The 16,326-nt window shown below is 47.4% G+C and overlaps 1 protein-coding gene across 1 annotated transcript in view; it reads right to left on the bottom strand.

Moving 5' to 3' along the window:
• LOC147899371 (RNA-binding (RRM/RBD/RNP motifs) family protein) overlaps positions 1–16,326 on the bottom strand; it is an 89,153-nt gene that overhangs the window by 13,891 nt on the left and 58,936 nt on the right. The window contains exon 14 of the mRNA XM_087378269.1: positions 2,617–2,845. Coding sequence (XP_087234395.1) covers positions 2,617–2,845 — 229 coding nt within the window. The remainder of the gene's footprint in view (positions 1–2,616; positions 2,846–16,326) is intronic.

Here is a 16,326-nt window from a genome sequence, read left to right as displayed (position 1 = left end):
TCTTGGTCTCCTTCAATGTTGCCCGTGTACTCATAAGGGTGGATCTATCTGTGGCTGTTCATAACTTTACAACCAAGGGCCTCGTCGGTGCATCTGCTTTACCCACTCTCTAGGCTGATTCACAAGTAAGGTTTACTCACATCTTGTCGAAAAGGGTTTTGGCATCTAACATGGGGCTATCACCTACTGTTAGACCTCTGACCAGCACATTCAAAGTCTTGCTGCCCCGTCATTTTTCTTCTTTGAGTGTTTCAGAGATGAGCTCCCTTTTCTTTGGTGTTGTGTCTTTCTTTAGTACATCTTTCCATGCAAGCATATATGCCTTCCCCTTCGTGATTGCTGTATGAACTCAGCATGATTCCCTTGTACCGTTGTTTGCAAATTTGCCATTTCCTTTTTGAGCTGTTCATTCTCTGATTTCAGCACATCAATGATCTTGCATCCTTCCTCTCACGTCCCCTTTGCATCTTTGAGCTGTTGCATTTGTTCTTTAATGGTGTTCAGCTCCTCGTTTAAAGGTGGCTGAAACTCCCCTTCCTCCCAATGTGCTGGTGCCTTCAATTTGTCATTCTCATCTTGAAGGGCAGCAACATGGGCTTCCAATGTCTCAATCTGAGAGGTCAAATTACTGGTTTTTTCACCTAGAACACAAGTCATGTCCTGCAGCATTTAACCTTTTTCACATGTCCATTTGGTTTGCATCTCCTCTTTGCATGTCCATTTAACCTTTTTCTAGGGGCAATCTTTGCAAGTCCGGTCTTCACGATGACCCATGCAGCCATGGCACGGCTTACAGAGGGCAAGGAGCTCTGGCCCGAGCTCTGGCCCGTCTAGAGAGATTATGCTTTCAGGCGCATTTCTAGGACCCCCCGATGAAGGGATGTCTATTCGACACACTAGTGAGACCGACAGCCATGTATGCAGCAGGGGGGTGATCTATCAGTGACTGATTGGCGATGCTTCAAGAGGTTGCAGGTGACTATGGGATCTAGGATGATCTAGAGCAAGCCCTCGGTCCCCCACCAGATCGGACAAGCAGAGTTCAGCATGACACCTCTTCAGATCAATGCTATCTTTTAGACGGTCACCTACCTTCACAGAGTTTGGACATTACCCAGATGAAGATTACCATGGTCCCCCACCAGATCAAACAGGCAAAGTTTAGCATGACACCTCTTCAGATTGATGCTATCTTCTAGACGGCCACCTACCTTCAAAGAGTTTGGACATTACCCAGATGAAGATTACCAAGAGATTCGTCTATACGACCAGCTGAGAGTGGGGTTAGCATGGCTTGGTATGCATGCATAACCAAGTGGTTTGTAGTCAAGGCATTCATATCGATCATCCCCCCTCCTTTCAGTACATCTTAGATGCCCCTGACCACTTGCTCCCACGAGATGAGATCAACTATATTATACAGTTGGACCTACTCCAGCTCCATACGTCACATACATGAAGATCCGATTCTACCGTGATCACTTACTGAGAGTATCGGAGGACGGAGTGATTATTAGATCCCAATATTTGGAGGATAGACGAGTCTCACATGCCCTGAGGATCGCCATCGGACAGATGTAGGTCTCGTTCCATGAGTTGAAGATTGAGGCAAGGAGAGCCACTGGTATGCCCAGAGAGCAGTGGATCTGTAGACTATGCACGCTGGAGGCGGTGAAGACAGAGGAGCACTTTGTTGGAGATATCATAGTGGAAGAGTGTGGTGATGTGAAGTGTTAGTGTGAAGTACTAGGTGATCTAGTACTAGTCTATGTGAGTGAGTCTTGTGTGAGTGCCACGTGTCATCATGGGACTTATCCCATATGCACTAGGTGCTAGTGATCCATGCTTACAAAAGGAAACAAAAAATAAATAAACACAAAAACAAATTAAACACCAATACAAACACGAGAACAATTGTTCTTTATATGCAATTCTTATTCGTTTAGACTTTTTTTTTTTTTAAACTAATGAATAAGGGGCAATGATTGGGGGATTACAAAACAAAACAATACTTTAGACCAGATGACCTCCAAAATAGTACAAACCTAAGAACTAAAACAAAAATGGGCTTTGAAGCAGATTCCGCTTCTGCATTAACAAGATTAAATTACCAAATTGAGAGACAAAAGCACTCTTACTTGAAGAAAACCTAAAGAAATAGCATAGATGTGTAAAATGAGGCACTCTAAATCAGCAAGAATACTATCAAATACTTCTAGAAGCTACTAAGAACCCACAAGTGGTTGGTGATGACTTTGACAGCCGGAAAGACATTGAAGAAAATCACGGTCAGTTGCTCTAGGAACAGGTGCAATAGAAGCTGTTCGATGGAGTAAGTGACGAGTAGATGTTTACTAGTAGTAGGGTACAAGAGATGGATGAGGATAGAACACCACATTGGCTTTGTTACTTCTCCAATGAGAGAAGTGTCAAAAAGCTTCTCCATGGGTCAATAAGTTTGGTGTGGCTTCAAGAATCAATAAATAAAGGCTTTAAATTTTCTCCATTTAATGTCCATACATGCTTAGTACATAAACAACCACAATCAAAGTACACCCTCAAAATTTGCATTGCTTTGCAAAGGTCTTAAAATCAGACATTGATAATGAAGTGTACCTTAGCAAGGTAAAGATTACGTCGATCTACACCAGCCATTTCCATTTTTTCCTTTGCCATACTTTGCGCTGATTTCCTATCGACACTCCTGAAAACTCCAAGTCGTCTTCCTCCATATATGATATCTCCTCCAGCACTGCCTTCATTGTTAGTACCGGAAGCTGCAGCAATAGCAGCTTCTGCAGCTTCCTCTGCAGAAAATTCCAAGAATGCAGTCCCTCTTGGCCTCCTGTCACAACCAATGAATAGCTAATGAGAAAATTTAGCGTCTTCTAGAGAATCAATAAAAGATACTACATATGTATACTCAATAAGAATGGATCACCAAAAATTTTTTGGAAAGTATGTGACTAATCACAGGATACATCAGTCCGTTTCGGCTCCTATGACAACACACGAACAGCAAACAAACTCATCAAAAAAGGATCTCACTCTCATTTTACAAAATTGTGAATTAAATCAACATAATGACTTTCCCAATCTAATATTGGGTTCTATCGATGCCTTTGGAGCATTAAAGCATAATTCGTTTCCTGATCAAATATTGGGTTCTACTAGCCAATAAGGCAAGTAAACACACTTCACAAAAAGCCACTCACATGATGTGAATCAACTGAAAACAAAGATGATCTAGATGAGCTTCTCACATCTCAATTCCATGACTATTTTGGTGTATAAGGTGTATAACAACATAATGGAAAATGTTTTTCTAGGACAATGCATAGGATCTATCACTCCTAGCTTTCACTCTCTCACTCATGCAGTAATCCTGTATTTCGGTGGACAGCACAAGCCTCTCCCTTGCCTTGCAGAAGCATCCTACATCGTCAATGTGGACAGCATCAAGGTCTCGGTATTGGTTGGCGTTGCCTTTCAGGTCTTTGGATCTGCTATATGTGTGCATAGTGAGCTCTTCAAAAGTGCGTTTTCCGCGCTGTCTTGAAGAGTGTTCTTTGTATTTCTTAGTTCTCCAAGTATAAATCAATTGTCCCCTGATTGGGGGAGGGGTCCCTCGGTGGGTACAGGGACCCAATCGGTTGTCGACGACTCTACTCTCTCTCTACCCTCATCTCCTTTCTCTCTCTATGGTGTACAACGCTAATTCCTTGCTAAAGGTTTAAAAAAGGTCTTGTTGTGAATTACACGATCAGATTACCGTTGCATGCTACATTCGTATCAGAGCTTTGGTCTGTATCTAACTTGACTACTGCAAGTGTATGATTGTGTTGAGATCCGGAAAGGACACACAACCAAGTGCCATGGAAGGGTCAGGAAAAGGATTCACCCTTGAAGACTTTGAAGAGAAGAAAGACTACCAACAAGATCCACCTCCGCCAAGTGCTCAAGAAGAGATGGCGAACCTTCTAGAGCAGAATCGGATCCTCCCACAGCAACTCGAAGAACATTCATCCCAGCTAGAAGAAATAGAAGACAGCTAGACCAGACAAAACAACGTCTAGAGGAAAAAGAAGCAAAAAAGCCGCTGGAAGAAAGAGGAGCCACAGATTTCGAAAAATTGCTCTTGTTGATGCGTGAAAAACACAAAAATGAGGAGGCACTACGACGCGCAAAGCTCGCTCAGGCAAAGAGGCAACAAAAGCTAGACCGAGAGGCGATGCTTCTCCAACACAAACAGATGTTAGCCGCTATACAGGCAAGTTTGAGCGCAGCAGCCATCAGCACCACAGCTTCGTTATCAACAAAGGTAACACCACTCACTCGGTCCACAAATTTTATTAAGTATGATGGTAAGTGTGACTATTCAGCAATTTTGCAATTTATTCATCAGTTTGTAGCTCATTTTCCATTAGCACGGATTCAAGATGAGCAAGACAAAGTCCACCTCGCAGCCCCTCATCTTACAGGTGAGGCAGTGACCTGGTGGCAACATTGGACTAGTAAGCATACTGACCTAAGAACGTTTAAGACGAATTTTGTTTGGGCAATGTTTGTGGCCGACCTCAAAGCCCATTTTCTTCCACTCCAATATATGCTTAACTTGGAGGATGAGTTTTCTCATCTCTCCCAGAATGGTTTGTTTATGTTGACATACAGTAACAAGGTCATCACGTTGGCATGGCAGTTGGACGTGACGACGGAGAGCGCCAAGATGAAGCGATTCATTTGAGGATTCGACACCAACATCCGTTATACCATTCAAAACTTTGACCCGTCGGATTATGAGCGGGCGCTGACTCTCACACAGAATCAAGAGATGATGCTGAACGAGGAAAAGCCCAAACAGGTCCAGAAAGATTCCCAAGCCCCGCAGCAGTCAAACAACACAACGGGTAAGAATCATCATAAGGACGACTAGTTCTAAAAGAAAGACGACCATGCTTTTGGTCAAAAGAAGGAGTCCAAGCCCAAGATGACTCCGGATGAGAAGGCTAAAGTGGGCATTACGGGAGGCTATCTACAGCCCGACGAGCAGAAGTGGTACCACCAAGAACATCGCTGCTTTCATTGCCACCACATCGTTGGGCATGGCAAGAAGGATTGTCCGAAGTGTCTTGCCGAGAAGGCTGCGAAAGCGCCTACTTCGTCCTTTGCCAATGTATTGGCGCTTCCAGCCCTGCCTCCGTCCTTAGCTACGAATGATGTCTTACCTGCTTTGAACGCTGTTCCCACGGCGGTCTTTCAAGGTAAGAAGAAGGACGATTTCTCATATCAAAAGAACGCGCTCATTCGAGCCTACGGCACAGCTAACGGGCATCAGTTTATTGTTCTGCTCGATATGGGAAGTTCAAAAGATGCCATCTCCCCTCAGCTTGCCAAGTCAGTGGGGTGCACCTAGGTGCCTCACAAGCTTGCAGTGGACGGGTTCACGCCTAGCTTGCGCACACATATCATGCATAAGGCCATCCATTTCACTTTTTCAATTCAAAAGGCCATGTTCACGTGGGAATTTATTGACTCCTTTGATGGGTGCGACATGATCCTCGAGTGGTTCTGTGAGCATGTACCGACGCCTGATTGGCGATAGGACACCTACTATTGTGGAAGGTTTACCTAAGCCCGCTGTGATACACGGCGACCGGAGCATACCACGGATTCCGTTTATCTCGCATATTCAAGCTGGTCGCGCCGCCCACAAGGGTGCCATGTGTGCATTTGTCTACGTCCAATGCCAAATCACTGCAGTTCAAGCCGCTCCTCCAATGGGGCAAGCAATGGTGGATCTACTCCAAGAGTTCCAAGACATCATGCTCCGAGATGATCTACCACCCCAGCTTCCTCCCAACCAACCGGAAGACCATTGCATTGATCTACTTCCGGGCTCGACACCTCCAAGTAAGTTCCCGTATCGACTTTCCAAGTCTATGGAGGGGGAGTTGTCTCAATTACTGCGCGTAGGGTTTATTAGACCTTCTTCTTTGCCTTTTGTTGCACCCATTCTATTTGTGGCAAAGAAGGATAAGTCCGCACGACTACGTGTCAACTATAGAGCACTCAACAAGCTTACAGTAAGCAACAAGTTTCCCATGCCCCGCATCGAGTACATCTTGCAACGACTCAATGGTGCAAATTTTTTCTCAAAGATTGATCTCACGAGCGGCTACCATCAAGTCCGGATTTTTGAAGCTAACATCCCAAAGACAGCTTTCCGAACAGAGCGAGCTCATTACGAGTTCGTTGTCATGCCCTTTGGTCTGAAGAATGCACCACCAACATTCAACAAGATGATGTCACGAGTATTTGCACAGTATATTGAGAAGTGCATGTTCATCTTTCTCGATGATATCCTTATCTTTTCCACTATAGCCGCGCAGCATATTAAGGATGTGCAATGTGCCCTACAGTTCTTACGTGATAACCAGCTATACCTCAACACAAAGAAAAGTGAATTCGGCTTGTTGGAAATTCAGCATTTGAGCTACATCATTAGTGCTCAAGGGATTTGATTGGACCCAGAGAAGATTCAAGCTATCACGAGTTGGGCTGTCCCCACGACGGCTCAAGAGATCCGATCCTTTGTGGGTTTGTGTCAAGCATACAGCTCACACATGGATGGTTTCTCGAAACACGCAGCCCCTCTTATAGATTTACTGAAGGGGGTAAAGACACGCAAACAAAAAGTTCAAGTCACAGGCAAAGCTTTGGAGGCCTTCCATGACTTGCAACGGCTGGCCACTACAGCACCAATTATGAAGATCGCCTCTTAGGATGATCAATTTCTGGTAATCACAGACGCTAGCAATGTCGCCATCGGGGCAGTTTTGCAGCAAGAACATAGGCCCATGGCATATTACAGCAGAAAGCTCAACGATGCCGAAAAGAACTATTCAGTTTATGATAAAGAGCTCCTCGGTGTCATCCAGGCATTAAAACCTCTCCTATACGGACGGATTTTCACAGTTAAGATAGATCACTAAGCCCTTAAGTGGCTTCAGACAATGCCTAGTGTGCAATGGAGCGATCGGCAACAACGATGGAGCCAGATATTCCAAATTTGGGGAAATGATCGAGTACATTCCCGGCAAAAACAACCCTGTTGCAGACGCTCTCAATCGTCGAAAAGGTTCCATCCATACCATTAAGCAGGCCACTATGCTCAAAATCAAAGGAAAGGATCCTGATAGCATGAAGGCACAATACGCGGAGTCCCGTAGAATTTGGCACGTAGTTCCAGTTAGCCACGATGCTTGCTCCAAGGACGTATACAGAAGTCAGATATGCCAAAAGGTCAAGGCTTCGCACAAGAAAGCGTCAGGCTTACTTATGCCATTGCCAATCCCCGACGGTCCTTTTCAGGACATAGGTATAGATTTCGTGGGGCCACTTCTAGCATCCGCAATACTCAATGTCTTACTATTGTTTGTCGCTTTAGTAAATATTGTATGCTTATTCCCTACAAACAAACGGCCAGCGCTAAAGATATAGCTTGTTTGTTTATCTACTATTGGTATCCCATTGGAGGGTTGCCAAAGACCATCATATCCGATAGGGACTCCAAGTTTACGTCTAACTTTTGTTGGTGAGCCTTGTTTGATAATTTTGGTACTAAGCTGCAGATGTCCAGCGCTTTCCATCCGCAATCGAACGACGAGACAAAAAAGTATAATGGTATGGCGTTTGATATTTTGAAAGCATATTGTCATGATACTCAGGGAAAGTGGAAGCAGTTTCTTCCACTTGTGCAGGCCATTCTGAACGATACCTATTCTTCGAGTATTGATCACACACCTTATGAAGCGACGTTGGACGGTGCTTTACATTACTCCTCACCCGGATGGTGTCTCCATCTCTTAAAGCCAACAAAACCACCGAATCAAAGGCATAGATTACGGAGTCCGTGAAAAGCCGCATCGCCAAAGCTCAAGCATCATATACGCGCCAGGCTAACAAATCCAGGAGAGATGTCTAGTAGGGGCAATGGGAGTATTTACGCATTATCAAGCAAAGATTGAAGCAGGTGGACAAGTGATGCCCTAAGCTGTCCTTCAGGAGCTTCAGACCATTCCCTATTATTCAAAAGATCAATGATGTCTCAATGAAGTTACGACTTCCAAACAATTGGACTATGAACGATGTGTTTCATGTAGCTTGGTTGAAGCCATATTTTGGACCTCCTCTTTCAGAGATTTCCGACGAGCAACAACCTGAAGTTTTGATGAAGCCTAGAACACAGATCCTTCTTCATAAATTCAAGCATGGGGTCAGAAAACAGGATCCGGGAGTTTTACACCAAGTTCCGTGATCAAGGTACCCATGAAGCAGTGTGGTTGGACAAAGATTTTTTCCACGAGTTTCCCCAGATTCGCAGACTACTTGGAAGCAATGAACCTGCGGCCAAGTTACGAAGGAGGGAATGTCACATGATGCACCACTACACTTGGGTGCAAAGTGACACACTGGCTACATCGACAAGTGCGTAATAGTTCCCTAATAGGAGATTTTGTCGTATGCTGTGACCCCTTTGTGAACCCTTGTCCAGGGACAGTCAGGCACAAGCTACGTAAGTCAGTCTCTCAGCCTTAGGTCAAGTCGGAAGATCAGTCCTTGTTCACTAGTACCCACTGGAGTAGTGTTTCCGTCTTAGGTTTAGGGATGGGTTTAGGTCCAGCCTAGGATAGGAGCCCTTCTGGGCCCCCTCAGGGCTGGAACAAGTGAAGAGAATGGCAGGGGAAGGGCTGCTTTTATAGGCTACCCTGCACCCCTCCCTAGGCTGCCATTTATGGGGCCTAGAACTGCCATTTATGGGGGCTAGGGCTGCCATTTATGAGGCCTAGGGCTGCCATTTATGGGGGCTAGGGCTGCCTTTAGGGGCCAAGGGACCAGCCAACCAGCACCAAAATTCCTATAAATAGGGGGCCTCCATGCCCTCTTTCCTCATTCAGTTCTCCTAGCGCTTCAGCCTCCTACAGCTACTCCTCAGCCCCCTCTGAACAGCCTGACACTCACCCCCAGTGGCCCTCTAACCAGCCTCAACCTTTGGCATCAGTTCAGCCCTCTGGGAAGGTGTTCAGCCCTCTGGGGGCTAGGGCTGCCGTTAGGAGCCAAGGGACCAGCCAACCAGCCCCAAAATCCCTTATAAATAGGGGGCCTCCAGGCCCTCTTTCCTCATTCAGTTCTCCTAGCACTTCAGCATCCTACAGCTCCTCCTCAGCCCCCTCTGAACAGCCTGACACTCACCCCTAGTGGCCCTCTAACCAGCCTCAACCTTTGGCATCAGTTCAGCCCTCTAGGAAGGTGTTTAGGCAGCGCATTAGACGAGGAGTCGGGACAGCGAACGTAGTAAGGTTTGGGGTCTGTTTCAGCAGCTCTTCTCAGTTATCTCTTACAGTTTTACACAGCTCATTCTCAGCTCTTTATTTCAGACATCTCTCAACTCTCTTATAGGATCTATCACTCCTAGCTTTCACTCTCTCACTCACGCAGAAACCCTGCATTCCGGTGGACAGTACAAGCCTCTCCCTTGCCTTGTAGAAGCGTCCTACATCGTCAGTGTGGACAGCATCGAGGTCTCGGTATTGGTCGGTGTTGCCTCTCAAGTCTTTGGGTCTGCTATTCAACTGATGGGACGAGACCCGCATCTCTGTCCAATGGAAATCCTCAGTTCGTGTGAGACTCCTCTGCCCTCTGGGTAACGGGGTCTGATGATGAGTCCATCCTTTCATACTCTCAAGAAGTGGTCACGATAGAATTGGATCTGGTGGGGAACCCTGGTAACCACCGAAGTCCGAGACGTATGGAGCTAGAGGAGATCTAACCATATGAGAGAGAGAAAGAAAGAAAGATATATTAACATCTGCGAGAGGCCTCGCGGGCCTATGAGACAAAGTGCAAACCCAAGAAGTATCTCGTACAAGCCACTGCGGGCTGAAGCAAAGGGTTCACTAAGATGCTTACTGAGAACTGAAAAACTGAAAAACTGAGAAACTGAAAGCAAAAGCTAACATGCTAACATGCTCATCTAATGAGCAAAGCAAGAGTAGCAAAGTAACATAAGCGTATCAAGCGCTCAGGGCTAGCACTCCTAGTACATGCTCAGGTTCCATATATCCGGGTGACTTGGTGGCACTCTGATGAGATGTGAGAAGCTCTCGTATCAGTGTCTGTCGAGCTGTCTCGCGACGTGGGGGAGGGTTTGGTCTCCTCGATCTCTGGATCCAGTGGGCTACGTCAAGTGTGATGCTTTGTCTCTAACGGTCACGTCTGAGAAGGGATGAGATAGGCCGGACCTCGATCGTGCGTACTCTGGGTTCTCTCCATGCCGTATGTGAAGGTCATACGTGAAGAGTGTGTCACTCGTCTGACCGCATCCTCGTGAACAGTCCTGCTACTGATCCATGATGCTCTCATCTCATCAAGCTCCTCTCCCTCAGCTACACTGGCAGCTGACTCCGACGTATAGAAGTCTGTGACAAAAGTCTGTGATCTACCGATGGTGACCTATGGCATCAGTCCATGCTGCTTTCTGGTATGACGCATCAGTGTGTCTCTCTGTCGGCACATCTCAAGCAGGTAGAGCCCCACACAAACCTGATCATGAAAATGTATCAACCGTGTGAGTGGACCAAAGCCATGCCCCTCCTGAAAGAGACAGTGATATCGTCCTCGGATCTCATAGTAGACCAGACAAACACATAGAAAATGCTCGTCTGTCTCGATCTCCCCCATCTGGCATAGTGTGGAAGTCCTATGCTTTCTAGGTATGCCTGCAGCCCTCCCTCTCTCAATCCGCAGCTGATGTGATGAGACTCATATCCGACCAATGGCGATCCTCAATGCATGTGAAACTCTCTTATCCTCAAGATACTGAGGTCTGATGATAAGACCGTGCTCTGAGACCCTCAGGAAGTGATCATGATAGAACTGGAGCTTGGTGGAGAGATCCTCTCGCCCCCAAGCCCTAGATGTATGGAGCTGGAGGAGGTCCAACCATATGATACGGTTGATCTCATCTCGTGGAATCATCTCGGGTGGTGCATCCAGGCTATACTGAAAGGGGGGAAGTCTGTCCATCTGAATGTCGAGACTACCAAACCATGTGGATATCAGTGCGTACCACACCGTATCAACACCACTCTCTGCTAATCACACACACACACACACACACACACACACGCACACACACAGAGAGAAATTTTATTAGAGTCTTCAAAAGACCGATGGGTCTATGAGACAGAAAGAAAATCTGATACAAATCGCAGTAAGGGTGGAGCTACTGAAACGAGCAACATCACCCGTGCTGAATCCTAAGTCTGATCATACATAATCAAATACATCTGAATGTAAAAATGAAAAGTAAAGGACTCGAGCGGAGCGGAATCCTCCGTATGTCATGTCGCCTTGGCTGGTGCATAAACGGTGATGGGACGCTGGCGCCCGTCAAGGGGTGCCGTGCGTCTCGGTCTCCTGAACGAGGTTCGACGCAAGACCAAAGCCACCGTGACTCCCGTGGGACGTATCCCGGGTCTAAACAATGAAGGGAGGCCCCCCAGAGTGATCTGTGTGTCCCCTCGATGTCTCGTGTATCGTGTTGCGGTCGTCGGATCAGGGTCTCTATCATGTCTGCGGCTAGAGACTCGATGGTCAATGTCACTCGATGGGAAGAACTCTGTGATCCTGCTCTGAGAGGTGTCTGATGATGTGACCAAGCCCCGTTGCCTAAGTAAGTACTCTCTATGTCAGACCCCCTCGTGAATGAAGGCCGTGAGGCATCTCTGATCTGCGTAGGCGAGGAATCTGGAAAGGAGCCCGGAGCCGTCTCTGAAGAGACAGTGGTAACGACCTCGGATCTCGTAGTACAGTGGGCACCTGAAAATAAAATGCTCCTCCAACTCAACCTCCTGACAGTCGCACAATATGCATAAGCGATGCTCCTTAGGAATCCCCTCTGCTCTGCCGCTCTCTATGCGGAGGCGGTGTGATGATACCCGAAACTCTGTCCGATAGAGATCCGTAGTAAGTGAGGCATATGAAGCTCAGTGTACCCCGGTGGTGTAATGAATCCCTCCTCCGAAATACGAAGACAATAATCTCTGTAGAAACTCAGCTTCATTGGAAGCTCCCTCGGCTCCAACCAAGTCCTAAAGGTGTGTAGCTGCAGGAGATCCTCTCGAATGACCTGGTTGGTGTGTGGCCCGATCGCGATGGTGGGTGGAAGTACCGGAGGGGCATCTAAACTATACTGAAAAGGAGGTATCCTATCGATGTGGAACCCTAGTCTCACAAACCATCTGTGAGTCCGTGCATACCAGCATCGCTCGTCTCTCTCTGCTGCCAACCTCATGGAGGAATCAAGAGCCAACCATGGGAACCTTTGTCTCCCTGATGTGCAGTCCCCATATGATCTAACCCGGTATAGATATGTGATGGTCTGAAAGGCTGCATCTAGCTGGAGTGGAGAAGCACCAAACTCGGCCTGAATATGTGATGTGGTACAGACGGTTTCCCCAAGATCATCCGTGAGAGCATGAATCTGCAGACACTCCACCCGTGTCCACTCTATCTCTGACATGTCAGGCCCCCAACAAGGGCTGCCATACATACCAGCTGGTCGGACCAAGGAGTCGAAGAGAAGAGCCTTGGTCCGAGGGTCCTGGAAGTGGGAGTGGAAGCATTGTCTCTCTAGCCGAGCCAGTGAGGCGTATCCCCTGCTCAGTCCGGCCTGCATCGTTGGTCTCATCGTGAAAATCGGCCCGGAGAAGACGACCCCCAAGTAAGTGTATGAGGATACAATCTCAGCTGGTGACCCACCGAAAGTAAAAGTAAACTGCTTCCGTTGCATGTTTGCTCGAGAGGTTAAAGATCATGACCTTGGTCTTGCCAAGGTTGACCTCCAAATCATGGGATAAACAAAAAGCCTGCAATGCATCCAAGTGTCGCTGAAGCCCCTCAGGTGTGGACGACAAGAGTGCCACGTCATCTGCATAAAGAAGAATCCTGATGATGATCCCGGTAAGTGAGCAACCGGTCCCTCCGAACGTCCCCATGAAAGTCTCAAGCTCATCGATGTAGAGGCCAAATAGGGTCAATGATAAGGGACAACCCTGTTTGACCCCTATGGTACTCAAGATCTAATCTGTCCATCCTACGCCTGTCCGGAGACTCTCTCATACAGTGCCATGACTGCCCAAATGATCTTCTGATCAAATCCCAGTGTCTATAGGCGTGTGATGAGACGAGCTCGAGGTACTGTGTCAAAGGCTTTGCAGAAATCCACAAAGTAGCAATATATCCTCTCCTTCCGTGATCTGGCCTCCTCAATGACACTCCTGAGTGTGAGTATGTGATCCATAGTCCCATGGTCTCGCCTGAAACTGGCCTGACCCTCTGCTCTGAGCCCTCTGATCTCTGCGAACAGGCTGACCGACGCATCCAATACAGCTGCATAGATCTTGGACATCACATGCCCAATCATGATAGTCATGTACTTACTCGGGTCCATGGGATCCCCTGCCCTGTGGATGGGGGTGATGGTGTTGAGTGTCCAAGAGCGGGGGAAGCCAAGGCAAACAGCGTCATTGAATAGCTTTGCTAGGATCGGGGCTAATGTGTCGATCCCATATGCGATAAACTCAGTGCATAGCCCCTCGTGATCCTTAGCTCGACCATTGTGCAGTTTCAATGTCGCGTCCTTGACTCCCCCTCTGGTGAACAACGTGCAAGTGGTGGGGTGAGGTGTGTGTATGAGATCTGGAGTGGGCTGGTGTGGGACATCATAAAGATGGTGTGCATACGTGTGCCAGACTCTCGTGTCGGTGAGGGATGATGGAGACCTACGCTCAAGGAATCTCCGCCAAAAATCCTTAGAGTTATTGCTGTACAAGATGTGCAGCAACTCCTCCTCATTTCGACGAAGAAATGCCTGCTTCTTCCGATGTACGAGACGTTGATACTTGCGCACCAGAGTTGCTTCTTATTTCCCACTTTTAAAGTCTATCTATAATACATTTGATTGATTTCCATGCACGAAGCGAAAGTACTATTTGGTTAGTACTATGTGATACTATGTACTACTATCTTAAATAGCACATCTGCTATCAATTGAGAGAGAGAGAGAGAGAGAGAGAGAGAGACAGACAGACAGACAGAGAGAGAGACAGAGAGAGAGAACCATTGTACCACTGTCATATCATATTTTTGTAATGTTGTTCCTTTACATGCTCCACAGCAAGAAAAAGTTATGGAAGATTGGGGTTAGAATTAAAATGGTGCAACGATATTTGAATCCATTAAGTAATGTTATCTTTTAAGGAATCAAACTAAGATATTTTACACACTGGCCATTTATAGATAGTAATATTTTTGTTTTTCAAGCTTAAAGAAAGCTATAATTCAGGCTACTTATTAAATCAGCATGCATGCTTAAACTATTATTCAATGTTATGGGTAGATCCAATCATGCAGTCCTAGTTGTTGATATTGCAGTTAGTCACTCAATATTGTGGTTACCCTTAACAGAGCTAAATGGGATCACTTTTAGTCCCATTTTATGCCACTATAAATCAATATGCACCCAAGCATAGTGTTACATGATATAAAAAGGAATGTCGTGTCTAGTGTGTTCGGGAGGTGACATCTGGTTTCAAGTCGGAGCTGTCTGCGATAAGCCTTGCACTCCGCATCGTACCAATTGTTGCAGGGTACATAACCAAGAGGTGGTGGTCTAGTGGACCGTGTGGTGTGGGGAAAGATTTGGAGTGCAGCCTTGTGGAGTGTGGGACTAATCAGGGCAGCACGGTAGTGGTATGTGATCGATGTAGGTTAGGAGTCTGTTTAGGCGTCCAGAGTAGGCCGGTGAGAGGCTATGATCAAAGTGTATGTCGTGGTAGGTGTCGTGCTTCCTATGTGGTGTGTGTAGTGTGGCTAAGCGTGGGGTGGCGATAGTGAAGAATAGGTATGTGTGATCAACTCATGGAGGGAGTGGTGCTACGGTGAAGTTGGTGATACATGAAGTGAAGGTAGGGGATCCCATGATGTAATCTACTACACTAGTGCCCCCCCCGTGTGGAAAGCAAGTAAAACCACCTGAGGAGGGCCATAGGTCAAGCCCGTTGTAGATGATGAGATCATGCATCCTGCCCACATCAAGGAGCGTGTGTCCATATGGTGTAACAGGCCTGTGTCAGTCCATTAAGGTCCTAGTCATACCTGCTCCGTCTAGGTCCTAGTCTGGTAGCATGATAGAGTCGTCTCGGAAGTCCAAGAGTGGTGCTTGGCGCGTACTCGTCCTAGCGTTAAAGTCCCCAACAAGGAGAACTTCCCCGCGGGCTGAAAGGTCTGGGATATCATGATGTAAGGGTGCATATGGCGATGTCTCACCCTCCTCTCGTGCCACTCTAGCGAAGTGAGATGTGTCTGGCGGGAAGTAGCATATTGCTATGAAAAGATCACGGGTGTCTGTGCATCAGATCCGGATCCACATGAATTTGGAGTGTGCATCCTTCCTCTCAATGGAGATGGCTCCAGCGAGGGAAGACCTGTACAATACTGCGACCCCGCCTGGACCTCAGACGACTCCTGTATCCCTCGTCTCATCCCTAAAGGCTGACTCCCATGTGTAGCCACTGACTATCGGTAGTGGACGCTCTGGGCTCTGGTGTGTCGCCCATTACAGTTCCAAATGGTGCAGTCTAGGGTCTCGAAAACTTGAGTCTCATAGGCCCCGTCCCCCTAGGGGGTACGGGTGGGAGCCCAACGAGTGCCGGTCAACAACCTACCATCTTGGACCACGGTCCATTTTTCCTCCTTGCGGGCAACATCCTACTGCTGCAGAAGAACTCGTCGCTCCTCAATCTGTAGTGGTGTTAAATCCTCATCCATCGACAGGGTGGGATGCTCTCGTAGGGTGGCTCGGCGTCGGAGTGTCGCTAGTCGAGCATGTGAATCTCTGAAGCGAATGACTAGGGGCTGCTCTCGGTTGGGATCTCTCCCAACACGCCATGCTCCCTCTATGCCATGGTCGGGGACCCCCATGGTGGTGGTCACAAAAGTGATCGCCTCCTCCATGGGTATCGTAGTGGTGTTGGTGCTGCCTCGCGTGATCCCTCGTATCCGGATGTTGAGGGCCTTTGAAGCCCTCTGCTGCTGCTCCTGTATGGCGGCTGAAACAGTTGCCTTTGCGGGCTCCCGTTTCGCCACGTCCACCCATCTAGTCATCTCTGCTATAGCCGACTGTATCGTGGCTATCTGTGCCTCCATCTCTGTGACTGGGGTCCCTCTAGGCGTTGCTCTAAGGGTCTCGAGCTCCTCTCGAAG

Source organism: Dipteris shenzhenensis, chromosome 8, assembly GCF_047967505.1.
Source record: "Dipteris shenzhenensis isolate YYH24624 ecotype China chromosome 8, Dip_SZ_1.0, whole genome shotgun sequence".
In the NCBI taxonomy this organism is placed as follows: domain Eukaryota; kingdom Viridiplantae; phylum Streptophyta; class Polypodiopsida; order Gleicheniales; family Dipteridaceae; genus Dipteris; species Dipteris shenzhenensis.
The sequence above is the reverse complement of the archived record's forward strand: the minus strand, read 5'-3'. Positions and strand labels throughout refer to the sequence as shown.